Source organism: Rana temporaria, chromosome 4 (assembly GCF_905171775.1).
Source record: "Rana temporaria chromosome 4, aRanTem1.1, whole genome shotgun sequence".
NCBI classification, from domain to species: domain Eukaryota; kingdom Metazoa; phylum Chordata; class Amphibia; order Anura; family Ranidae; genus Rana; species Rana temporaria.
In genome coordinates, this window is record NC_053492.1 from 360,774,092 (window position 1) to 360,800,795 (window position 26,704).

The 26,704-nt window shown below is 43.4% G+C and overlaps 1 protein-coding gene across 1 annotated transcript in view; it reads right to left on the reverse strand.

Moving 5' to 3' along the window:
• The window catches only part of SYNE1 (spectrin repeat containing nuclear envelope protein 1), a 595,717-nt gene that overhangs the window by 341,586 nt on the left and 227,427 nt on the right, over positions 1-26,704 (reverse strand). The window contains exons 46-53 of the mRNA XM_040350885.1: positions 23,975-24,087; positions 22,530-22,735; positions 19,496-19,651; positions 16,443-16,734; positions 14,666-14,838; positions 13,577-13,886; positions 11,357-11,521; positions 4,907-5,263 (exon numbers count right to left, since the gene is read on the reverse strand). Coding sequence (XP_040206819.1) covers positions 4,907-5,263; positions 11,357-11,521; positions 13,577-13,886; positions 14,666-14,838; positions 16,443-16,734; positions 19,496-19,651; positions 22,530-22,735; positions 23,975-24,087 — 1,772 coding nt within the window. The remainder of the gene's footprint in view (positions 1-4,906; positions 5,264-11,356; positions 11,522-13,576; positions 13,887-14,665; positions 14,839-16,442; positions 16,735-19,495; positions 19,652-22,529; positions 22,736-23,974; positions 24,088-26,704) is intronic.

The window sequence follows — 26,704 nt, forward strand, 5'->3', positions numbered from 1 at the left end:
TGCAGTCTATGTGCATTTTTAAAACAGTGTATTTTATTTTCTGTAAACTTATATCACTACAGGTTTGTCTGGTAGAGAAGCAAAGCGCTTAGGGGCCAGATTCACGTAGAATCGCGGCGGCGTAACGTATCGTAGATACGTTACACCGCCGCAAGTTTTCATCGCAAGTGCCTGATTCACAAAGCACTTGCGATGAAAACTACACCCGCGGCCTCCGGCGCAAGGCGGGCCAATTCAAATTGGCGTGTGCCATTTAAATTAGGCGCGCTCCCGCGCCGGACCTACTGCGCATGCTCCGTTTCGCAAATCCCGTCGTGCTTTGCGCACCGTGACGTCATTTTTTCGAACGGCGATGCCCGTAGCGTACTTCCGTATTCCGTGTTACGCAAACGACGTTCATTTTTAAATTTCGACGCGGGAACGACGGCCATACTTTAGACAGCATTACGTTTGCTGACTAAAGTTAGGGCACCTAAAACGACGACTAACTTTGCGACGGGAAACTAGACTAGCGGCGACGTAGCGAATGCGAAAATCCGTTGTGGATCCGCCGTAACTCCTAATTTGCATACCCGACGCTGGTTTATGACGCAAACTCCCCCCAGCGGCGGCCGCAGTACTGCATCCTAAGATCCGACAGTGTAAAACAATTAAACCTGTCGGATCTTAGGGATATCTATGCGTAACTGATTCTATGAATCAGTCGCATAGATAGAAACAGGGATACGACGGTGTATCAGGTGATACGCCGTCGTATACCCTTTGTGAATCTGGCCCTTGGAGTCAGAATACAGAATACAGAAGATCTCTCCCTTTTTTCAATCAGGGTACTTTTGTTGAAAGATGAGAAAAAACATGGTTCTTTTGGGAATTTCGGCTTGTTAGTGGACTTTGTGATACCAGACTCAATATACTACATGTGGCTTCCTGGCAACCCGAATAGATGGTATAACATCAGTGACATGTTAAAATTATTTCCAGGGATCTTCTGTTACTGACCAGGTTTTTCTAAACCTGTCACATACAATGGGGTTTATTTACTAAAGGCAAATAGGTTGTTAATTTTGCAAGGGAATTTTCCCTAAAGCCTGGTACACACTTGTATTTATTTTTTGTTCAACCTAGCAGGCTAAAAAAAAAAACTCAACAGCTCGGGAGGAGCCACTGGACTAAGGCCCCTTTCACACTGGGGCATTTTTCGAGTGTTATTCAAGCATTTTTCGAGCGTTATTACAGCGTTACAGCGTTATTCGAGCGTTATTCGAGCAAAGCCTCATCTGCAATCCCAATGTGCTGGTAAAGCACCGCTAAGACCCTAACGTTTTAAGGGCGTTTTTGCAGTGCCTCAGTGTTAAAGGGTAAGGCGTTTTTGCAGCGCTTTTCAATTCATTTCAATGGAGAGGGGCGTTTTTGGAGTGCTTTTTTCAGCGCCCAAAAGCTGCTCTAAAGATGCTGCTTGCAGGACTTTTCTCAACGCCCACCAGTGCAACGCCTCAGTGTGAAAGGGTAAGGCGTTTTTACAGCGCTTTCAATTAATTTCAATGGAGAGTGGCGTTTTTGGAGCGTTTTTTTTTTAAGCCCAAAAGCTGCTCCAAAGATGCTGCTTGCAGGACTTTTCTCAACGCCCCACCAGTGCAACGCCTCAGTGTGAAAGGGTAAGGCGTTTTTACAGCGCTTTCAATTCATTTCAATGGAGAGGGGCATTTTTGGGGCGTTTTTTTTCAGCACCCAAAAGCTGCTCCAAAGATGCTGCTTGCAAGACTCAGTATGAAAGGGTCCATTGAGACGCATGGAGAGCGTTTTATGAGCGTTTAAAGAGCGCTATTTTTAATGCTAAAACGCTGTAAAAACGCTTCAGTGTGAAAGGGGTCTAACTATCCAAAGCTAGTACATCAATCTCCCCCGCTGAGCTATTGTACTCTAACTGGGGAACCCCCCTTGGGGATGGAGACCCCCCCCCCACCAGAACACTCCGGTCAGCGCTCTCAATGACTGAGAACGCTGATCAGATGCCAATCAGCAGACCTTTTTCTGTCATGCCCTTTCGACAGAAGCTGGCCAAAAGGCCGGACCGGCTGCAGTACACACAGGTTGCCAAAACAGCCCAACAATTGGCCCATGTGTACTAGGCTTTAGTGAATGAGGTGAAGCTGTTTTGACTTTTATCATCCAATCATGTGAAAGCAAAATGTTCTTATGTTCCTTGCATGCAATCAGGAATTATTTGCTAAGTCAATTTTCACTACATTCACTAAGCTAAGGGACATTCCCTTGCAAAGTTAACAGCCTATTTGCCTTTTCTAAATCTACCCCAATATCTGTAGAGAACAGAGGAACATGTCTCTCCTATGCTGCAGTGAGCATGCACTAGGTTATCTAGGTTACCTCTAACTGTGTTATGTAAAAGTGTACATTCAAAGCTAAACTTTGTTGAAAGTTAAAATAATCCCCTGTAGTGGGGCTCCCCTTTGAACTGCAAGGGTTACGTTAAATGCTCATTTAGGTCTATAGGAAAAAGAAAAGCTCTCCAAGTAACCTGATCCTCCACCCTTGCACACTCCTCCAAGGTGCAAGTCTGGTCCATCTCTGGCTAGCTTTATATTCCATGTCTGGCTAGCTTTATGTTCCATCTCTGGCTAGCTTTATGTTCCATATCTGGCTAGCTTTATGTTCCATCTCTGGCTAGCTTTATGTTCCATCTCTGGCTAGCTTTATGTTCCATCTCTGGCTAGCTTTATGTTCCATCTCTGGCTAGCTTTATATTCCATGTCTGGCTAGCTTTATGTTCCATCTCTGGCTAGCTTTATGTTCCATGTCTGGCTAGCTTTATATTCCATGTCTGGCTAGCTTTATGTTCCATCTCTGGCTAGCTTTATGTTCCATCCCTGGCTAGCTTTATGTTACATCCCTAGCTAGCTTTATGTTTCATCTCTGGCTAGCTTTATGTTCCATCTCTGGCTAGCTTTATGTTCCATCTCTGGCTAGCTTTATGTTCCATCTCTAGCTAGCTTTATGTTCCATCTCTGGCTAGCTTTATGTTCCATCTCTGGCTAGCTTTATATTCCATGTCTGGCTAGCTTTATGTTTCATCTCGGGCTAGCTTTATGTTCCATCTCTGGCTAGCTTTATGTTCCATCTCTGGCTAGCTTTATATTCCATGTCTGGCTAGCTTTATGTTTCATCTCTGGCTAGCTTTATGTTCCATCTCTGGCTAGCTTTATGTTCCATCTCTAGCTAGCTTTATGTTCCATCTCTGGCTAGCTTTATGTTCCATCTCTGGCTAGCTTTATATTCCATGTCTGGCTAGCTTTATGTTTCATCTCTGGCTAGCTTTATGTTCCATCTCTGGCTAGCTTTATGTTCCATCTCTAGCTAGCTTTATGTTCCATCTCTGGCTAGCTTTATGTTCCATCTCTGGCTAGCTTTATATTCCATGTCTGGCTAGCTTTATGTTCCATCTCTGGTTAGCTTTATGTTCCATCTCTGGCTAGCTTTATGTTCCTTCCCTGGCTAGCTTTATGTTCCATCCCTAGCTAGCTTTATGTTTCATCTCTGGCTAGCTTTATGTTCCATCTCTGGCTAGCTTTATGTTCCATCTCTGGCTAGCTTTATGTTCCATCTCTAGCTAGCTTTATGTTCCATCTCTGGCTAGCTTTATGTTCCATCTCTGGCTAGCTTTATATTCCATGTCTGGCTAGCTTTATGTTTCATCTCGGGCTAGCTTTATGTTCCATCTCTGGCTAGCTTTATGTTCCATCTCTGGCTAGCTTTATATTCCATGTCTGGCTAGCTTTATGTTTCATCTCTGGCTAGCTTTATGTTCCATCTCTGGCTAGCTTTATGTTCCATCTCTAGCTAGCTTTATGTTCCATCTCTGGCTAGCTTTATGTTCCATCTCTGGCTAGCTTTATATTCCATGTCTGGCTAGCTTTATGTTTCATCTCTGGCTAGCTTTATGTTCCATCTCTGGCTAGCTTTATGTTCCATCTCTAGCTAGCTTTATGTTCCATCTCTGGCTAGCTTTATGTTCCATCTCTGGCTAGCTTTATATTCCATGTCTGGCTAGCTTTATGTTCCATCTCTGGTTAGCTTTATGTTCCATCTCTGGCTAGCTTTATGTTCCATCTCTGGCTAGCTTTATGTTCCATCTCTAGCTAGCTTTATGTTGCATCTCTGGCTAGCTTTAAGCAGAACAATACTCACCTCAGCTCCAGCGATGTTGTGTCCGCAAGCTGACATCTTCGGGCGGCCGGCTTCTGAGTCTCGATCACTGGCCACTGTCATTAGCTGGGCGGGGATGATGTCACTCCCATGCATGAGCAGGAGTTCTGTCAGATTCAGTATTGTCAAATTTGTACAGTGAGCTGCGTGTGCGCGGCTTACTGTACAAGGGCGAGCAGGCAGGTAAGTAGCTTTAATGCATGTCTCTTCTGCATTAAAAATCCTTCCTGTCTGACAATTTTAATTTTCCCAGCATAAAGTTCCACTTTAACTGCTTTTCCCATCCCCCAGATATATAAGCAATTAACCCTTTACAGTGCAGGGGCAGCCTCGCTGCAAGGGAGGACTTTTACTTTTTCTGGAGTTGAGCTTTAATGCGCAACTTTTCTTTAAGATACCCTACTTGTCTTCCACAGTAATCCTTCTCTTTTGTAGTAAAGATATGTGGAGGATGGGATATCAAGGCTGGCTAAAAGTTAGTCTGAACGAGGGATGACGATGCTTGTATCAGTGAATATAGGAACAATGCAGTCCATGCTCTGTTCTTCAAATACAGCTCATTTTCAGAAGACTTTTGTAGCGTGAAACTAATTGATATAACAGACTTTAACTGCTTAAAGGCTCAGAGTATATGTTCCTCTATATGTGACGTGCTCATACAGGCCACAATGATATAAAATCTTACCTTCTGCCTTTGCCAGTGTTCCACTATTTCTCTGTCCGTATTCTTGCCTTCCCCTTGCATCAGCTTCTGAGCCCACTTTTCCAGAAAAACACTGAAGTCTTGGACTGCATCTTCCAGCTTCGAGACCTGGGATGTGAATTCCTGTTCCGAGATCGCCATTTGATTTAAAAGCGTTTCCAAAGTGTTTTTACTTTGACTGACACTCTCCTCCCACTGCTTCCAGTCTGTTTGCAGGCCTTGGATCTCTGCGTCTATCTGTTCGCATCCACTAGATGTGGTGTTCTTCTTCACTGCGGGAGCCAGAGTTTCAATTTTGCTTAGGCGTTCAGCTCCGGTCTGTCTGGAATCCATCAGCTCCTGCAATGGAAAAAGTTGTTGTTATAGAAACCAAAGTTGTTTGCGGCCCTTAGAATAGGAGGAAAGCCTGACAAAGTTTACAAAGTTGTGCAGGAAGCCTTTACAGCAGCCCTCCCGTCCTGGGAAATGAGACAGCTCACATGCTATGAGCTGCTAATTATTTCCAAACACTGATGTTTCAGTTGTTGAAAGTGAATACAGAATGCTAGTGACGCACACAAAACAAACACTCTTTTCACAGTATAATCGATGTAATGTATTATTTGATAAAAAAATTATAATAATATAGAGTTAGCAACAGCAAGAATACAGCAAATACATTCATGCAAAAAGCTAATGATTTTTTATTTATTTTTTATTTGCCGTTAGTAAAATTATGCAAAATTTGTAAAATTAAAACTAAATGTAATTCCTATGAAAGGCTAATGTGTTCTTGTATGAAAATTAAAAGAAAAATGGGTTAGACATTACCGATGTCAGTCAATTACAATCCAGCTGTCAATTATTTGTTGCAGCTTAGGCCTCGTACACACGACCGAGTTTCTCTGCAAAAACCAGCAAATAACTTGCTGGGATTTTTTTTTTTTGCAGAGGAAACCGGTCGTGTGTACATTTTTCGACAAGGAAACTGTCGAGGATCCCGTCGAGCCAAAAAGAGAGCAAGTCTTCTTTTTCCTCGACGGGAATGGAGAAACTTGCCTTGTCGAGTTCCTCGACAGTCTCAGGCCTCGTACACACGGCCGAGGAACTCGACGTGCCAAACACATCGAGTTCCTCGGCCAGTTCAGCCCTGAAGCCGCCGAGGACCTCGGCGGGCCGAGAGCTCCCATAGAACAACGAGGAAATAGAGAACATGTTCTCTATTTCCTCGCCGAGGTCCTCGTCGGCTTCCTCGGCCGAAAGTGTACACACGACTAGTTTCCTCGGCAGAATTCAGCCAGAAACTCGGTCGGAAGCTGAATTCTGCCGAGGAAACTGGTCGTGTGTACGGGGCCTAACAAGGAACTCGACGAGGAAAACGATGTGTTTCCCCCGTCGAGTTCCTCTGTCGTGTGTACGAGGCTTCAGAGAGAAAACCCCTGCAGAAATGGGTTACTATGGGCAAAATGTATAACTGAACATTGGGTTGATTTACCAAAACTGGATGATGCAAAATCTGGTGCAGGTGTGCATGGGAGCCAATCAGCTTCTAACTTCAGCTTGTTCAATTAAAATGATTGTAAGGGTTCACATTTTTCTTAATAAAAATAACAAACATGTTATACTTACCTGCTTTGTGCAAAACCCGATCCTCCTCTTCTGGAATTCTGGCTCCCCCCTTCATCGGTGCCCCTAAAGAGAGCCTCTTTCCATGGGGGCACCCATGCGGGCGCGCTCCCACTGCTCCGTCCATTGACACAGACAGCAGGACTCGGCACCGCCCCCCACTCTAGTGTCACTGGATTTGATTGACATCAGCGGGAGCCAATATCTCCCGCTGCTTTCAATCGATTAAATGAGGACAGAGACAGCGGCTGGAATAGATGGGTTCAGGAAAGAAAAAGGAGGGGCTCTAAGGGGAAGCTTCAGCAGAGAAGGTTTTTAACCTTAATGCGTAGAATGCATTATGGAGAAAAAACCATAAGACTTTACAACCACTTTAAGCTTTGACAAAAGAACCTGGAACCTGGAAGTTCATATGCAGAGCTGCACCAGATTTTGCACTCTCCAGTTTTAGTAAATCAACCCCAGCGTGTTTGAGAAAAAAAAACTCATTTGTGTTAGATACCAAAATAAGCAGAAACTCTCTACCAGTGTCATTAAAGGATCACTAAAGATATATAAATATATATTTAAATAACATTATACGTTATACTTACCTTTATTGTGCAGCTCAGAGTGGCCCCGAACCTGGTCTTCTGGGGTCCCTCGGCGGTTGTCCCGGCTCCCCCTCCCCCCGCAATGACTCAACACCTTCAAGCGAGTGCGCTCCCGTGATACAGCTGGTAGCCATAGCCGCTCACTGTATCACTCGGCCCCGCCCCCGCACCGCATCATTGGATGTGATTGACAGCAGCGCGATCCAATGGTTGCACTGCTTTCAATCCATCCACTGTAACCAATTAACAGCCAAGATGAGCGGCAAAGAGGATGTTGGGGACGAGCGCGGGACTTTTTTAACTTAATGCATAGAATGCATTAGGGTGAAAAAACATTTACCTTTACAACCCCTTTAACAGTAACCAAACACATCACCTGACTAAATGTCTGTATTTGCATATTTGTAAGAATTTAGGTTTGCTCATGCATTTCCAACATACTGACACCTCTAGAAGTGTAAACATTACTTTGCCATCATTGTGTTACTTTCTACCACTGTACAAAAAGCTGTGGCTGATTTGATGGTGCCTTGCCACTTGACAAAGCCAATGTCAGGACACCAGAGATCTTTTAGCTGTTTGTAAGGGTGGTCTTGTGACCACCAATGTACGGATGGTATTTTGACCTAAAATTATTTTAATGATTACTCTAAGGCGGGGATATGCAATTAGCGGACCTCCAGCTGTTGCAGAACTACAAATCCCATGAGGCATAGCAAGGCTCTGACAGCCACGAGCATGACACCCAGAGGCAGAGGCATGATGGGACTTGTAGTTTTGCAACATCTGGAGGTCCGCTAATTGCATATCCCTGCTCTAAGGCAAGGGTCTTCAAAACACGGCCCTCCACTTGTTTAGGAACTACAATTCCCATCATGTCTCGCAACATCTGTGAATGTCAGTTTTACAATGCCTCATGGGACATGTAGTTTCGCAACAGCTGGAGGGCCATAGTTTGGAGATCCCTGCTCTAAGGTAAAAAAAAAGTAAAAAAAGGCTGGGTTATATGCGTATATTAGTAGAAATGCAATGCATATGCAAGTACCACTCTATTCTACAGGAAAATGCTATTACATTTTTGTACTAAACTTACAGTTAGAGTAAATGCTGTGATGGGCACTGACAGGCAGCTGTGATGGGCACTGACAGGTGGCACTGATTGGCACTGACAGGTGGCACTGGCAGGTACTGATGGGCAGCACTGATGATGAGGTTCTGACAGGTGTTACTGTAGGGCACTGATTGGCATTGTGATGGGCACAAATTGGCACTGATTGGCACTTTATTGGGCACTGACAGGTGATCCTGAGGGGGCACTGACTGGCAGATGATGGGTACCTTTCGGGTAACTGTGGTGACACATCTGATGGGGCTGTGCTGATAATCAATGTGATGATTATGAGCACAGACCCCCCCCCCCCCTGACAGGGAGAGACGCTGATCGGTTCTCCCTGTCAGCGCAAACCGAGGAATGCCCTTTACTGGCACTTCCTGGTCCAGGAGATGATCAGCTGTGATTGGTCACAACTGATCACGTGGTAAGAAGCCTCTGTCAGAGGCTTCTTACCACAATCGGAGATGTGGTGTGTCGCCCCCGCGAGCACGCCGGCATGTTATCCTGCTGGACGTCATATGACGCCCAGTCAGAATAACAGAACCACTTCCCGCACGTCTATTTGATTTATTTTTGAATCTGCAAGGGAAAAGTACCATGTAGTTATACGTCTGTTGCTATATTTTTATAGTAGCGACCTGAAAACCATTCTACACATGTAAGTTCTCTTCCATACACCTTCTGTTAATTAAAGTAGAACTAAATGTAGCGCCTGTCTATTTGCAGAGCCGGTGCTATTGGAAATTTAGGGGAAAGTTCAGAGAAATAGTTGGCTCTGAACTAGTTTAATTGTTTAAATTTGGGGTCTCTGCTCTAGCTTGGCTGTGCTATCCTTTTGTCCGAGGACTCCCGACACCTCCGGACGGCAGGTGGCAGCAGTGGGGTCAAGTGTGGTTGAGTATCACCCCTCAGCAGCCTATCAAGAGGTTGGGCCACCTCGCTGTGCATGCTGGGGAGGGGTATTTAATGGGCAGACGCCATTCGCTCGGGGTTCTTCCTCGTGTGGCACCCACTATTGGGGTGGCCATTCCACATCACCCCCGCAAATGGCCCTCCTGGCCGGGTTGTGCGTGTATCGCAGTGCTCCTGGTTCCGGGACCACGTTGGCCTGAAGCAATTGATCTACTGTGCGGACCCAGTGATCGACTGGGTCCCAAATCTGAAGGTGGTTCTGAGCTGTCCGTCCATACTGGAGGAAGCTGACCGATAAGGAGTCTTTCCGAAGGATACCAAGCACGAGGCTGTTGTTCCAGGAGGGGCCTGTCCATTCATCAAAGGACAACCTTGGTTCTGAGAGGCTGGATGTTGATCGCCTGTCAGTTGCTAATCTGACCAAAACTACCTGAAGGAGATCCGGTGCTGAATCTACTGAAAGAGGATTCCGGACCATAATTTCTCCAACCTTTAGGAGGGTCTGTGGCAGAGACTTAATCCTTAGTTTTGAGTGGTGACGTAAAGTTGTCGTTGGAAGCAGGACTGTTTGCCTAACCAGTTACACCTGAATTTTCCATTTCCTATTCTTCTATCTCTTGACCCATTTCTACTATTGTCGTTTTTACCCGGCTGGGTAATAAAAGCACAGAAAAGATACCTGTTGTGTGGCCTTTCCCCATTTATTACAGCTATCATCAAGTACCCTAGACTGTGGAGATACAGAGGTAACGTGCCACCCAAAACAAACCAGTAGCTCCTTCGGGGTAGTGCTACATAAAGAAAAACTTTGTAAGGGAGGGGTTTATTTTTCCATCTACGTCCCACTGGTCGGGTTTTCCTTTACTTACTGTCCCATAGCCAAAACAGGTAAGCGAGAGAAAGTCTCTCCAAAGTGAGGGAATCCCTGGTTGTCAACAAAACGAGTCCCCATTGAAAGCTTTCTCCTCTATTGTTGTTCTGGGAACAACCCAAAATGTGGGATTTACTTTCACTATAGTTGATAACTATAAAGCAGGGATATGCAATTAGCGGACCTCCAGCTGTTGCAGAACTACAAGTCCCATGAGGCATAGCAAGACTGACAGCCACAAGCATGACACCAAGAGGCAGAGACATGATGGGACTTGTAGTTTTGCAACAGCTGGAGGTCCGCTAATTGCATATCCCTGCTATAAAGGGTCGATTTACTAAAACTGGAGAGTACAAAATCTGGTGCAGCTGTGCATGGTAGCCAATCATCTTCTAACTTCAGCTTGTTGTATTATACTTTGACAACAAATCTGGAAGCTGATTTTGCACTCTCTAGTGTTAAAATGGTAAATAATCCATTCACACTGGCTTAAAAAAATGCTGCTCCTAGAAGAGTTTAGCATTATGCCTGTAGCAGGGATGGACTGGCCATTGGGACTACAGGGAGTTTCCCGGTGGGTCGATGGCTTAGTGGACCGGCTTCAGTGACAGCGGACCGCCACCCCCCTCCGCTCCTCTGTCTCTCCCTCCCCGCAGTGCTCACCTGGGGGGAACAGAGAAGCAGGGGGAGGACCAGAGGAGCAGGGGGGATGACAGAGAAGCATGGGGGGGACCAGAAGGAGCACGGGGGAGGGGACAGACAGCTGACTCAACAGCTATGGCCTGGGAGTTTCTCACTTCTGCCTAATCTTGACTCATGGGGGGGGGGGCACCAAACTGATTCTTTGCCCGGGTGAAATAATGTCTAGCTTCCGCACTGGTACTGCCTATAAGAGTACCAGTACCAGCCGTTTTACTCTAATAAAGTAGAATGGCTAGTGAAAGGGGAGAGGGGGCTTGGGTGGCTGGGGGGCGGGAGTTGTCCGGCCGCCATAGGAGAGACCTGTCAAAGTGGGCCAGTCTGGATGAAGTCCAGGGCCAAATTTTTGTCCCAGTCCAGCCCTGGCCTGTAGAAGCAACTAATGTTATCCTATGTGTCCATGCACATTAGGTCGTTTGGCAGCATATATTAAGCTCAGCATTTCGAGGCAGGAAAAAAAAAACGTCTGTTTTGCATTTTTAAAAGTGGTTTTCTAGCAGGAAAAAAAAAGCGAAATACTCCTACACGCTGTTAAACACTCATAAATGCTAATACAAAAATGCTCAAGATTAGCATTTTTTTTCTGCCAAGAGCACTGGCATTATTTCCCCCTATAAAGGTTTAGTCCAAAAACGTACCTTAACTTTCGTGGCTTTCTTTTGGATAGCGGCAGAATCTCCTGAGGCATCAGACCAACGGTGAAGTTCTTCTTTTGCTGAGTGCAGCCAATCCGTGAATTCATGTACTGCATCCAGGTAGAGTAGATGATCCTTCACTATGTCCTCAATGTTCCTCATCTTTTCCTAAACACAAAAGTCAATGTTTCTTTATTAGTCAATGCCTATTTAGATTTAACAAAATGCATATTAAGCAATTCCCTAGGTTTTTTAATCTTCCGAAGCAAAAGCATTCATTTTTATGTATCATGAAGCTCTGTTTTATATATTAAAGAATACTTATAGTAGACAGCCATGGCTTATGAACATATATGACCAGATTTACCATTAGGCACAGTATGCTTGATTTAGGGTCAAAGATGAAGCATTTCCCCTGTATATTTATTGTCCACATCAATTTTTCCAGCATCAGTAGAAATATATTTATCTCATTTATAAATCTCTACAATATACTAAGCCAGATTAGGGCCATTAATACAGAAAGGTTCTGTAAAAAAAGATCATAGAAGAGGCATGTTGTTTTGGGCACCAATGATTGTGGGTCTACAGGTTCAGGTGATGGAAATCTGGCCTTGGGAGGAAGGTTTGCACATGCTGTGAGTGGATCCCGGGTCCTGAGGTGCCCACATGGCCTAGCTATATGCCCTGTCTATCACTATCATCTTGAAGAAGTATGCAGCTAAATTACTTTTCTTACAGTAGGTAATATACAGGGGGTCCCCGAGTTACGAACACAGCAAGGACTGTAGGTTTGTTCGTAAGTCAAAGTTGTTCGTAAGTCGCAACACTGCATTTGTAAGTGTAACTTATGGTCGGAACACTGCATTCGTAAGTGTTCGTAAGTGTAAGGCCTCGTACACACGACCGAGAAACTCGTCGTAAAAGAAACATCGTTTTCCTCGACGAGTTCCTTGTCAGGCTTGTTGAGAAACTTGTGTCAAGCTTTCTTTGCGTACACACTGTCAAGACAAAATCTCGTCGTTCTCAAACGCGGTGACGTACAACACGTACGACGGCACTATAAGGGGGAAGTTCTATTCCACTGGCGACACCCTTGGGGATGCTTTTGCTAATCTCATGTTACTGCGTGTTAAGTAAAAGTTTGGTGAGAGACGATTCACGCTTTTCAGTCTGTTACAGCGTGACGAATGTGCTATCTTTATTACGAACGCTACTTTTACTGAAGGTGCGCTCCCATCTCATACTTTATTCTGAGCATGCGCGGGTGTCTAAGCATACACACGAACGTGTTTCTCATCGTAAACCAGCCCGACAAGAAACACGACGAGGAAATTGAGACTCCTGTCTCTTGTTCTCATTTTTCCACGACATTTACCTCTACGAAAAACATACACACAACCGTTTTCCTCGGCAAAAAAGCTCTGCCACCAAGTTTCTTGATGGATTTTGTCGAGAAAAACGGTTGTGTGTACGAGGCCTAACTGCCGTCTGTGCATGGATGTGGGATGTTCCGGGCGCTTGTTATGTTATCTGGGGCATAGTACGGCAGTGTGGGATGTGTCCAGAGGTGCTCGAAAGGTATCCAGGACCAGCGTGGAGCACAAGTGGCTGGCATTTGAGGCCATTCGTAAGCAGGAGTCGTTCATAACTCGGGTGTTCGTAACTCGGGGACCCCCTGTAGTAGGCAGGTTTAATGCAGAAACAGTAATAGGGGTTAAGGAGCAGTAGGTAGAGAACTGCAGCTCAGGTCGGCAGATCTCGGGTCTGAGCTGAAATCTTCCACCTTGTATTATTTGCATGAAATTGCAAACATATTTTGTGATTAATCTGGAATAATATACATATCTCTATGTACTCTCTCTACTGATAAAGCCACCATTGTGGCAAAGCATGTGGGAAACACACATGTACTGATTTTGGGTGGAGGACAGTGAGAATACTTAAATAGGAAAAGATACAATTTTGATAATCAATACTACAAATATAATAATCTTAACCATATTCCCACCACTGAACTTTATCTCTGTTTTACCATTTGGAAAATTTAAATTAAATCCATTTAGGGTGAAAGTGCTGCATGCAATATTTTCACTTTTCTGTCCTTTGCACAGAAAGAAATCTGCTGCCATTGCATAAAAAATAGCAGGTCAGTTTTTAACCACATTTGTTTTATTCTTTAAAATGCATATGAACATTTTGAGCAATAGAGGAATATCTTACTTTGGCAACAGTCATGATGTCATTGAAGTGCATTTTCAGATCACTCTGGACGATGTCAGAGAAGGAGGGGTCCTCAGTTTTCTGGTGTAATTCTTTTGTCTTTTCAATGAGATGATGTAGCGTTGTCGAATGATCTTCTATATCAGATAAGATGGCTTGAATGTGATCTAGTACAGCAAATTTTTCCTTCAGGCCATTCTGAGGCTGAAGAGGTTGCTCCAATTTATGATCCACGGACTCCAGCCACTGTTCCATTAGATTTTTCCTCTCAGTGTGCTCATTCCATTGATTGATAACGGCCTTTAAAACGCTGCATTTTACAACATATAGGAAAATTAAGGCCAATTCTGCTACTAAATGTAAAACACACAAGGCAGAATAACAATCATTTCAAATGATCCCTTCATACTGTTTAACACACATTTAGTTTTTTTTCATTACCACAGTGTTGCAAAAATTACTAGTGTACACATAAGGCACCAAAGATTTCTTACTGCCTGGTGGTGAACTGAAGAAGGAGGCCGTGCCTCCGAAACATGTAGTCTTGGCAACCGTTAGTTAACTAGAGGAGATGCTACACGCAATTCGTTTCTCCTTTCCAGCGGCAAGTGACGCCACACTGCGCCGGCTGGACCGTGCGCGTGCTCAGTAGCAGACACCACCTGACGAGATGAGGAAGCAGGGTCTGCAGTAACATCCCACATCATTACCACTCGTTCTTGGGAGCCAACTCAGTCATACAGGAAAGGAAAGAAGGCATACACCTTGCTGTACATGTGATCAAAGCCCATGTTTGTGAGTGCAATCCTCTACTTTTTGATTATGCATTTTAATCATTAAAGCGGTATTATACTAGGGCAGCCGTGCACTCTCTTACTTTGTATGTTTCTGTCTAAATTGGCCCTAGTATGTGTATGTATGAATGTGAGTTAGGGACCTTAGATTATAAGCTCCTTGAGGGCAGTGACTCATGTGAATGTATGATTCGCAGTATATGTTAAGTGCTGCATACTGTAAATTGACGGCACTATATAAGTACTAATAATAAATAAAATAAATGCAAAAAAAAAAAAAAGAAGAGGTTCCAACCTGAGACATCTAGTGGCTGTACTATTGACAGTCCCCCATACATCCTTCAATGTCTGCAGCTGCATCTGGATTACCATCTGTCCATCCATGTTGCTACTCTTAAGAGCCTGTTCACCTTTCCCAATAGCTAAGTTCAATTTGACCTCACCTTCCCCTTTAGTTAGTAAGATTTCCTAGAAAAAGCATAAAATAAATGTTTTAGAGGAAATAATAAAAAATAAACTATTGTTGTCTACACATTTGCAAATGGATTGTATATTGTAAATAACAATTATGCAACCAAAAACACATTGACAATTGTGTACAAGTATCAACAGAACCATGGCACCAACACAACCATAAGTGTTGAATTAAGTGATATGGGTCAGTATTTGGATCAGCTAGATTTTTTTGTAATTAGATCCAAACATATAGGGCCAGATCCACGTAGCGGATCATATTTTTATGCAGGCGTAGCGTATCCTAGTAACGCTACGCCGCCGCAACTTTGAGAGGCAAATGCTGTATTCACAAAGCATTTGCCTCTAAAGTTACGGCGGCGTATCGTAATTCTCCCGGCGTAAGGGCGCGCAATTCAAATCTATGTGATGGGGGTGTGTTTTATGTTAATACCTCCTGACCCAACGTAAATGATGATTTTTTTTAACGGTGCATGCGCCGTCTGTGGGGGTATCCCAGTGCGCATGCTCGAAATTAAACCGGAACAAGCCAATGCTTACGACAGTGACGTCATTCTACGCAAATCCCTATTTGCGAACAACTTACGCAAACGACGTAACATTTTCAAAATTCGACGCGGGAACGACGGCCATACTTAACATAGGATACGCCTCATATAGCAGGGGTAACTATATGCCATAAAAAGCCAAACGCAAACGACGTAAAAAAATGCGCCGGCCGGTCGTACGTTCGTGGATCGCGTATATACCTAATTTGCATACTCGGAATTCGACGGAATCGGCACCTAGCGGCCAGCGAAAAAATGCACCTACGATCCGACGGCGTACTAAGACGTACGCCTGTCGGATCGAGCCCAGATTCCATCGTATCTTGTTTTGTGGATACAAAACAGAGATACGACGCGGGAACTTTGAAATTACGCAGCGTATCCATAGATACGTCGGCGTATTTGGTTTGAGGATCTGGCCCATATTCTGCATTATGCAACACTACAGTGCTGGCCAATTTATTTAATAGGGTTGAGGACCAAGCTGTCAGGCCATTCAAGGTCCTTCACACCAAGCTCATGTAATCATGCATTTATGGGACACAGTCATGCTGATACAGAAAGGGGCCTGAAACTGCTGCCACAAGGTAGCAAATGGACAATAGTCTAAAACATCTTTGTACTGTATATTGCAGTCTTAACCATACCTGTTACAGGAAACATCTGAATATTTTGAACGTGTGTTCACATATTGTATATAGTAGGTGTTATTGGTCAGATGCCCACAAACATTAGGCTATATAGCGTATATAGGTAATGCTGTGATTTTAAGATGAAAGGAACCTTTGCGTCCTTCAAACACCCAACCATGTACAAGGAATTTAACAAATAGAAACGTTTACTCCTTATGAGTTGATGCCTAAAGTCAATACACATTCACTTCATACATTAGTGAATATGGCCCGGTTTCTGAGTGCTTGCATAGGGGTGCAATTATGTGAAAATATGGGAACAGTTCAAACAAACTTAGATGACCCCTTCCTTACACATAGATATAACTTAATTATTAGTATGTGACTAGGGGAGCAGTGGTCACCGGAAAGCACTTACTTGAACCTGCTGTTGACGTTTTTCAAGTGTGCTTTTACTTCCCACTGTACTTTCTATAGTAGAGAGCTTGTCTTGGATATCTTTCAGCCATAACCATGTGGTTTGCAATGCTTCTTCAAAAATTTGATGCTCTTGTACAGCCAGCTGGCAGACACGAAGCTTCTCCTTGATTATTTTCACCAAGTTTTGATAGGTTGTAAGAAGCTGGTTCGACTGACGAACTTCTTGCCCATCACCACGACCATCTTCATGGAGGGCCTGAGCTCGCTGGCAAAGTTTCTCAAATGAATCCCTACAAGAGATTTAAGGCAAAACTACTAATATAAACCTCACATATCCAGTACCAATAATATAACAAATATTCTAGTAGACTTGACCTTTCTCAGTAAAAGTAAAGGTTCCTATGTTCATACTTGTTTTGGCCAGTGACTCAAGCAACAGAAGGAAGAGGGTCAATTTGGCATCCAGACAATCAGTATTTTCTCAAAGGAATTTGTAGCCTGTATAGGTTCACTTTTAGCTACAAACAGTTATGTCTGAAAAGTTGTAAGGGGTGTTTACAAAATGTGGTATTATTCACCCCACTGTAGTAGAACAACAGACGTTCTGTTCTACAGTTGGTGGAAATCTCCTCTATTCAGGAGAAGGGGCACAAATGGAAAAAGGAAAATAAGTCCCCTCTCTGTGTGGAGTGAGGCAACTGGCCCTACCATGTGAATGTTTAGTTAAGTTATCTGGCCTGAGAGAAATACACTGCAAGGACTATGTTCCCCCAGGGATTTTCTGTACCTTGAGATCCACGAAAAAGGACTGCCACATAGCACCAGATGAACCAACTAGCAAGTAACTGTTAATAATAAAGTGAGTTCCTGATCAAATGGTTAAGATGTTATTCCGCATTTGAGAAAACTTTAGTTAAAGTTCCTGAAATATCAAAGAATCTGTGACGTGGGAAGTGAAGTGAATACTTGTTGGGAGTTGGAAGGTGGGCCAAGGTGTTACACTGAGGCCCCGTACACACGACCGAGTTTCTCGGCAGAATTCAGCCAGAAACTCGGTTCAGAGCTGAATTCTGCCGAGAAACCCGGCCGTGTGTACACTTTCGGACTGAACACGCCGAGGAACTCGATGTGTTTGGCACGTCGAGTTCCTCGGCCGTGTGTACGGGGCCTGAGAGAAGTAATTTTTGTGTCTTTCTGATCTTGAGCCCTGTTTGTGGAGTCAGAATGTAATGAACTCCAGGGGATGATGTGGTAGGCTTCCTAAAATGAGCAGCGAGACCAATAGATGAAAGCTGATCCATGTTTACTGATCCATGGCCTAAGTTTCAGATACTCCTGCACTGAGATCCCACTGAGATCCCACTGAGATCCCACTAAATGTGGCAAGATTGTAACCTCTGACATATGGCTCTCCAGACTCAACATAAAAAACTCTCACTTCCCAAGAAATTAGTCTAAAGCCTCGTACACACGGTCGGACATCAAACAAACTTTCCCTTGGATTTTTGTCCGAAGGAAGTTGCCCGGTCACACACATAGCATACACACGCTCTGACTTTTCTGCAAACTTTCCTAAAACTTTCCCAACATCACATGGTTTTTCTGCTCTTTTCTGCTCTTTACTGTCACCCTTTGGTTAACTTCTGCTATTGTTGGTTGATTTTAACATTGGTTCTGAGCATGCGTATTTGCACTTTGTACAAAAGTCTGATGGCTTGCTGTACACACGGTCAGACTAGGCACCATCGGACTTTTGTTGCCGAAAAGTTTGTCCGTTTGCAGACCAAACTTTTTGTCCGATGAAACCCGAAAAAGTCGGTCCAATGGAGCGTACACACGGTCGCACTAATTTGAAAACTTGCAGATTTTGAAGTTTGTTGGCAAAAAGTCCGACCATGTGTACAGGCCTTTACAGACCTGAATTGTTGTCAGTAACATAGGGCCAGATTCACGTAGACTAGCGGCTGCGTAACGTATCGTAGATACGTTACACCGCCGCAAGTTTTCATCACAAGTGCCTGATTCACAAAGCACTTGCGATGAAAACCTGTGTAATTTAAATGGGCGTGTGCCATTTAAATTAGGCGCGCTCCCGCGCCGGACCTACTGCGCATGCTCCTTTTCGGGAATTCCCACCGTGCTTTGCGCGCAGTGACGTCATTTTTTCAAACGGCGACGCGCGTAGTGTAATTCCGAATTCTCGGACGGCTTACGCAAAGGATGTTAATTTTTTAATTTCGACGCGGGAACGACGGCCATACTTTATACAGCAATACGATTGCTGTGTAAAGTTAAGGCACCCAAAACGACGACTAACTTTGCGACGGGAAACTAGACTAGCGGCGACGTAACGAACGCGAAAATCCGTCGTGGGTCGCCGTAACTCATAATTTGCATACCCGACGCTGGTTTACAACGCAAACTCCCCCCAGCGGCGGCCGCGGTACTGCATCCTAAGATCCGACAGTGTAAAACAATTACACCTGTCAGATCTTAGGGATATCTATGCGTAACTGATTCTATGAATCAGTCGCATAGATACTCTGAGAGATACGACGGAGTATCTGAGATACGACGGAGTATCTGAGATACGACGGAGTATCTGAGATACGACGGAGTATCTGAGATACGACGGAGTATCTGAGATACGACGGAGTATCTGAGATACTCCGTCGTATCTCCGCTGTGAATCTGGCCCATTATCCTTCCCTCTCAAATTATTCATGGGATAATGTTAATTTAGCACAAAAACTTTACAATAATATGGATATATTTCATGATTTATAATTTAAATAGATTTAAAAAGGGTAATCTACATGACATGAGTTCCCTATCAGGGACATTCCTAATTCTTTTTGGGGTTTCCTTTCACAAACCAAGAACAGGGTAATTTCCTTCTACTAGTTTGTATCTGTATAATTCTGACAAGGTATATATAATTTGGTATACTGTTCCCAGGACAGATACTGATGTAACATACTGTATATACCCAGCAGTGCTGCACGATTTATTAGCACTAAATACATTTTTAAAATCTTTACTTATATTTACCGTGCAGCCAGCAACTCCTCCAAGAACATTTCCACTTTATGCATCTCACTTTTCTTTTCTGGAATGTGCTGCTTGCTCTCTCCAAGGGTTTCTGTCCTAATTCGTTCCTCCAGCTCATGAATCCACAAGCTTAACTTTTTATATTGATCCTCAAAGCTGAAAACAAACATTGGGTGTGTTACTGTCAGATATTTTATGAAAGATCATGTCTTTGCAATAAATCCACTTTTACCACCATCCGTGTATTTGACTGATATAACTATTTGCACACTCTTTCCAGGCAAAGAGAATCAAGTGTAGTACCTACAATCTGTTTTGTTGCTTTGTGTTCCAGCAGTTTGCTTCATTAAAGTGTATTGTCAGCAAACAAAGATTGCGAAAAGAGGAGTTGATGAGTTAAAAATCTTTACCAACAGTGCCCAATCATGTTTAACTGCTTCCCGCTTCATATGACGACCGCGGGAACCCTTCGTCCTTCTGGGTGGTCGTCATATGACGTCCTGGGATCCCCGCAGCGTGGAGCGCATGCGTGTCGCATCACTGGGGACCCGATGCGCGTTCCTGGAAGCCGCGATGTCAGCCAAGCACCCACGATTGCTTATCACAGAGCCAGGGAAACACAGAGATCCACGGCCTGTCAGGGAGAGGAGACCGATGGTGTGTCTCTTGTACATAGGGACACCGGTCGGCCACCTCCCCCAGTCAGTCTCCTTCCCCACAGTAAGAATCACTCCCTAGGAAACACATTAACCCCTTGATCGCCCCCAGTGTTAACCCCTTCCCTGCCAGTGACATGTATACAGTAATCAGTGCATATTTATAGCACTGTTTGCTGTATAAATGTGAATGGTCCCAAAATAGTGTCAAAAGTGGCCGATCTGTCTGCCCCAATATCGCAGTCCTGACAAAAATCGCAGATCGCCACCATTACTAGTAAAAAATAAAATAATATAAATAAATGTCATAAATCTATCCCCTATTTTGTAGGCGCTATAATTTTTGCGCAAACCAATCAATAAACGCTTATTACGATTTTTTTTACCAAAAATATGTAGAAGAAAACATATTGGCCTAAACTGAGAAAAAAAATTGTTAAAGAAAAAAAATTGGGATATTTATTATAGCGAAAAGTAAAAAATATATATATTTTTTAAATTGTCAGTCTTTTTTTGTTTTTTAGCGCAAAAAATAAAAACTGCAGAGATGATCAAATACCACCAAAAGAAAGCTCTATTTGTGGGAAAAAAAGGACGTCAATTCTGTTTGGGAGCCACGTCGCACGACCACGCACAATTGTCATTCAAAGCGTGACAGTGCAGAAAGCTGAAAATTGTCCTGGGCAGGAAGGGGGTGAAAATGCCTGGTATTGAAGTGGTTAATCTTCAACTAGAGAATCTAGTTATTGTGGGTGATAGCATAAGTTTTGCTTAAGTTGAATGCACTACGTTGGTTCTATGTTTATTACATCACCCAGAAAAATATAGGAAGCTCGCTGAATTTTGTGGATTCCAGATGTCCTTGTTAAGTTAAAGGAAATCTATGGTCACAGCATACACTTCCATTTTATAACATCAGCATTGTAATAACGATACAATTTCTTTTTTTTTTTTGACAATCCAATAAGGCCCCATGCACCCTAGCATAAGTAAAAAATGCTCCAAGTGTTTTAGACGTTTGTCTGTAGAAGAAACAAATGTTATCCTATGTGTCCATGCACATTAGGTAGTCTAGAGGCGTCTTGCATTTTTGATAGCGTTTTTCAGGCAGAAAAAAAAGCTAAACGCTAAAACTAAAATTCATTTACTTCTGCGCTACTATTCTAGCTAAAAAAAAAAAAAAAAAAAGTGTTCTATATTTTAGATGTATGAGGTTGTTGCTTAACAACAACTGTAATTAGCAGACCAGAATAAAAAAGAATACATGTGAAGCGCTACCTCCTTATAGAAATGATAAACTTACTATACAATATGAACATATAATCAAAAAAATATATACAAATATATAGTGCCCCTAGTGGGAATGTTGAATATGACACCTAATAATATTATAAACAACACAAAACACTAAAACGCTTCTAAACAAAAAAAACACTCAAAATAAGAAAACAGGAGAAAACAGAAAGGAGCGCCAGGTCAAAACCGGAGGAAAGAGTCTAATGCGTTTTGGGGGCAGAACTATTCCCCCATCATCAGAACTCAACACAGGATAAAACTTGAATGGACTCTATGGGGTAGATTCACGTACCTTTAGGCGGGCGTAGCGCATCTCCTATACTTTGAGAGGCGAGTTTGGTATTTTCAAAGATTTTGCCGCCGAAGTTACAGCGGTGTAGCGTATTAGGGCCGCCTAATTCAAATGTTGAAGCTGTGGGCGTGTTTTATATATATTAACTGTGACCCCACGTAAATGACGTTTCGATCGAACGGCGCATGCGCCGTCCGTGGACGTATCCCAGTGCGCATGCTCCAAATGATGTCAGCAAATCGTCATGCTTTCGCTGTGAACGTAAATTACGGCCAGCCCCATTCACGAACGAGTTACGTAAAATGTGAAAAATTTGACGCGGTTCCGACGTCCATACTTAACATTGGCTGCGCCATGTTTTTGGTGGTTTATCTTTACGCCTGAAGACCCCTTACGTAAACGGCGTATCTTTACTGCGACGGCCGGGCGTACGTTCGTGAATAGGCGTATCTAGCTGATTTCCATATTCTAGGCGTAAATCAGTGTACACGCCCCTAGCGGCCAGCCTAAATATGCAGTTAAGATATGACAGCGTAGGAGACTTACGCCGTTCGTATCTTAGCAATATTTAAGCGTATCTCAGTTTGAGAATACGCTTAAATATACGACGGCGGGGATTCGGACTTACGACGGCCTATCTACTGATACGCCCGTCGTAAGTCTTTATGAATCTACCGCTATGACTTCACAGATCTGTTTTATAACCAATATTGAACTCTCCTCATGAAGCAACAAACAGCTTGACAGCAGAGCAGTGATGTGTTTGATATACCTGGGTGCAAGCACTCACCTTCCAAGCTCAGAGACACAATCCTCAAGAGCCTGCTTGTCCTTCAGACAGTGCTTCTTAAAACCCTGGAACTCTTTTTCTGCCTTTGATATTTTCTCCTGAATACTGAGCACAAGTGGCTTTGGAAAACAGTAGTAAAGTTTCTCTCCTTCGTCTGTTGCCTTATCCAATTTACTTTGACCTTCACCGACTGAGTCCAATACAGCCTGTGTTAAAATATACAGAAAATAAATTGTGAAGATTTGATGGGAAATAGAAAAACACATTATAAAATTGGGTGTCCACTGGTCCACAGAAAAAAAAAAAACTAACAAGGGGATTGTGGAAGAGAAGAAAGGAAGAATGCTACCTGTACCAAACCTCACTGTGGAATCTCACACTATTCACAGGTAGTGCATTTACTTGGCAAATTCTCCACATTTATTTAAACATATTTTCAGTTTTTCAGACACCAAGGGAAAAAAGGTGACAGGAAGGGATCCTCAGCGCCCCACCCCGCCTGTGATTGACAGCCTCAGCTCTGTTCCTGTGCGCTGTGTGAAGGGGGGTGTGTCCCTTCCCTCCAAATTAGTTCTCAAAGCTCTCTTTACTGAGCTTTCCAGAGTGTAACCTTAGCTCTCTGACCCCTGCTTTCCAGAAGCTCAGACAAGCTATATAACTTCTGCACTTTGAACGGATGTAGAGAAGAAATTGCAGCAGATGAACAGGTACAATGTATGTAGGAGGATTTGCTTCCTCTCTGTGTATCACCTGAGGCCAGTCACTTCATTGGACTTGTGTAACGGCTTACAACCACTTTGACCTGTCTCCTCCGTCTGAAGGTCTATATGCAGCCTCTGGGCAGGCGGGCCAAAATACTTTATTAAACTGTTCATAGATTCCAGTTGTCGTTGACTGCAATAAGTAGCACGACTGGGCAAGACTGGGCATAGATGACATGAAATAATATACTGTACAAGGTGCAAGCCTTAATTAAAAAAAAATAGGGTTTACATCCACTTTAAATTTGCCATTTAAATTCAAAAGCCAATATATGCAAAGTGTTTAAAAAATATCAAAAACATATGTAAAAGCTCACAAAAAAACATGCTTATATGTTCACCTGTAAATGTTGTAGGAAAGACAAGGAGAGGGACGTCTCTGAGTATGTATCAAAAATATTTTAATATAAAAACAATATCCACTCACATGCAATATAGCATATAAGTGCATATTCCATGTGAGTGGATATTGTTTTTATATTAAAATATTGTTGATACATATTTAGAGGTGCCCCTCTCCTTATCTTTCTCCTAACTCTACTGGAATTTGCTTCTGGTCTCCTTGGTGGCAGCCCTGACAGACTCACCTATTTCCCCTGACATCTGCTCTATGGACTATTATGGACTCTATACAGCCGTATTGAGGTATCTGAGCACTGCGCCTTTTTACTTGTTAAAAGTTACCTGTAAGTGTTGTATTTTGGCTTCCAAAGTTTTGCTGTCTCCAGACCAGTCTGATGAACCTTGAATACCACTTTTTACTGTTTCAAACCATTCCTCAAATTCATACATAGCATCTATATTGAAAAAAAAACAACATGCATATGTTTTTTTTAATTGCTGTATTATCAAATTATGGGAAAAACATTTACCTATCACATAGAAGAATTTTTGTGTGCCTACAATAGCCTACAATAAAGAAATTTGAACTAGTTTAGAAAGAATAGATACCGTAAATGCAGCAGCTACTGTAAGTGGAAAAGAGGGTCAACGATGCCCATCTGCAGCCTCACTGTGCTCATCTGCAGCCTCACTATGCTCATTTGCAGCCTCACTGTGCCCATCTGCAGCCTCACTGTGCCCATCTGCAGCCTCACTGTGCCTATTTGCAGCCTCAGGCCTCGTACACACGTCCGAGGAACTCGACGGGCAAAACTCATCGTTTAGCTCATCGAGTTCTGTGTGAAGCCGCCGAGGATCTCGGCGAGCCAACTTTCCTCATTGAACAACGAGGAAATAGAGAACATGTTCTCTATTTGGGTCGACGAAGTTTTCTCGGCAGAATTCAGCTCCGATCGAGTTTCTGGCTGAATTCTGCCGAGAAACTCGGTCGTGTGTACGGGGCCTCACTGTGCCTATTTGCAGCCTCAATGTACCCATCCGCAGCCTCACTGTGCCCATTTGCAGCCTCACTGTGTCCATCTGCAGCCTCCCTTTGCCCATGTACCTTTGATTCACTGTGTCAGTCTTGATGAGGAGGGAAGGGATTTGCACCTGATTGCGCTTTGTACATTGCCCCCTCTCAGGTGATTCTCAGCAGGGCTGTTTTCACGATTAATCACTTGAGGCCGACATTATAGGAAGTCCACGCCGTCGCCGTCCACGCCGTCACCGTCTGCGCCGTCCACTGTATCAAAGCCCCGCCTCCTCCTCGTTCGTTATAGACGGAACACTGATTTTGTTTCCCAGCATTGTTATCAGTGTTCCGTCTATAATGGATGAGAAGGAGGTGGGCTTTGTTACAGTAGACAGCGCGGATGGCGCAGACGACGTGGACAGCACGGAACAGTTAAGACTGACACAGCGGGAGACCATCACTTGAGTATTAGCCAAGGGGGGCTTTTTCAGCATAAAAAAAATGAGCTGAAAAAGACGGCTTATACTCGAGTATATACGGTAGGTGATATTGGGAAGCTCTCACTTTATGGATTTGCACTGTATCAAACAATAATACGATAACCATGCTGATCCCTACAGGAGAATATGCATTTCTTGTATAGGCCCCAACCTGTGGAAAAATCACATTTATTTATTATAAAAGCCGAACTCCATGCACATATAAAATGAACAAATGACTGCAACTCTGTAATCATCAGTACATAATTAAATGTATATTAACTTAAAGTAGAACTATAGACAAAACTTTTTTTTTTCAGTTTTTGATAAAACAAGGGAGGGTTGTAGCCCCTGTCAGATTTGCCTTCACTTCCTGGCCCATAGCCAAAAAGAAGGTGAGAAGAAATCCCTGCATATTAAGGGAATTGCTTGGGGACCCCAGGACATCAGAACTAGTGTCCAAATTATTTCCCCTCTATTACATTACTGGGGAGTGGGGACAACCCAAAATTTGGGATTTTCCTTTAATTTCGCTTTTAATAAAAATGGTAATAAAAATGGTAAACAGGACAAATAGAGAGGGTGAATCTCCTAAACGGAGACACAGACAGCAAAAGCCCTTTAAAAATTGTCCTCTTTAAGTCCTCGTTCACACCAATGCGATTTATCATGTGATTTTGAACTGTCAAATGACATGACAAGTCACACTCTATTTTTCGGCAATGGAACCGTTCAAATCATTTTGACACAGTCTTTGAAAAAGGTTCCTGCACTATTTTTCTGCAATTTTATTGTGACCTGCATTGACTTCTGTTAAATGAAGTCGCAATGAAATCACTGATCCAACTCACACTGATCGGTGGCTTCAAAATTGCACTGAAGTAGCTTGATTTCAAAGCTGCACTGGTGTGAACCAAGGTTAACTGTTCACTTCACTGCCTTCCCTGCAGGTGCGCTGTGTTTTGAACATGTTGCATCATTGGTGCCATGTTTCAAAAACACACCAAAAACACACCTTCCATTATAGTCAATGGAAACACACCAAAAGTGCAGCATGGTGTGTTTTTGGTGCATTTTTTTCTCAGGTGACTAGGGATGAAAATGCATGCAAACCGCACACAAAACACATCTGAAATGCATAAGTGTTGCATTCAAATTCAACGCAACGCATTAAAAACACAATATAAATACCATGGGCCAGATTCACAGCAGAAATACACCGGCGTATCTACTGATACGCCGGCGTATTTTCAAATTTGCCACGTCGTATCTTGATTTGGAATCCTTAAACCAAGATATGAGGGCTTTTGGTATAGACCCGACAGGCGTACAGCTTCGTACGCCTTCGGATCGTAGGTGTAATTCTCCGGCGGCCGCTGGGTGGAGTTTGCGTCGTTTTCCAGCGTTGGGTATGCAAATTAGCTGTTTACGGCAATCCACGAAGGTACGCGCGTTCGTCGCATTCTCTTACGTCGGTTTTTCCCGTCGTAAAGTTAACCTCCCTGGCGGTAAACCCGAGCGTGACTCGGTGTTATTTTTCAATGCTAAAATCGGTATCCCCGAGTCACGCTCGGGGTG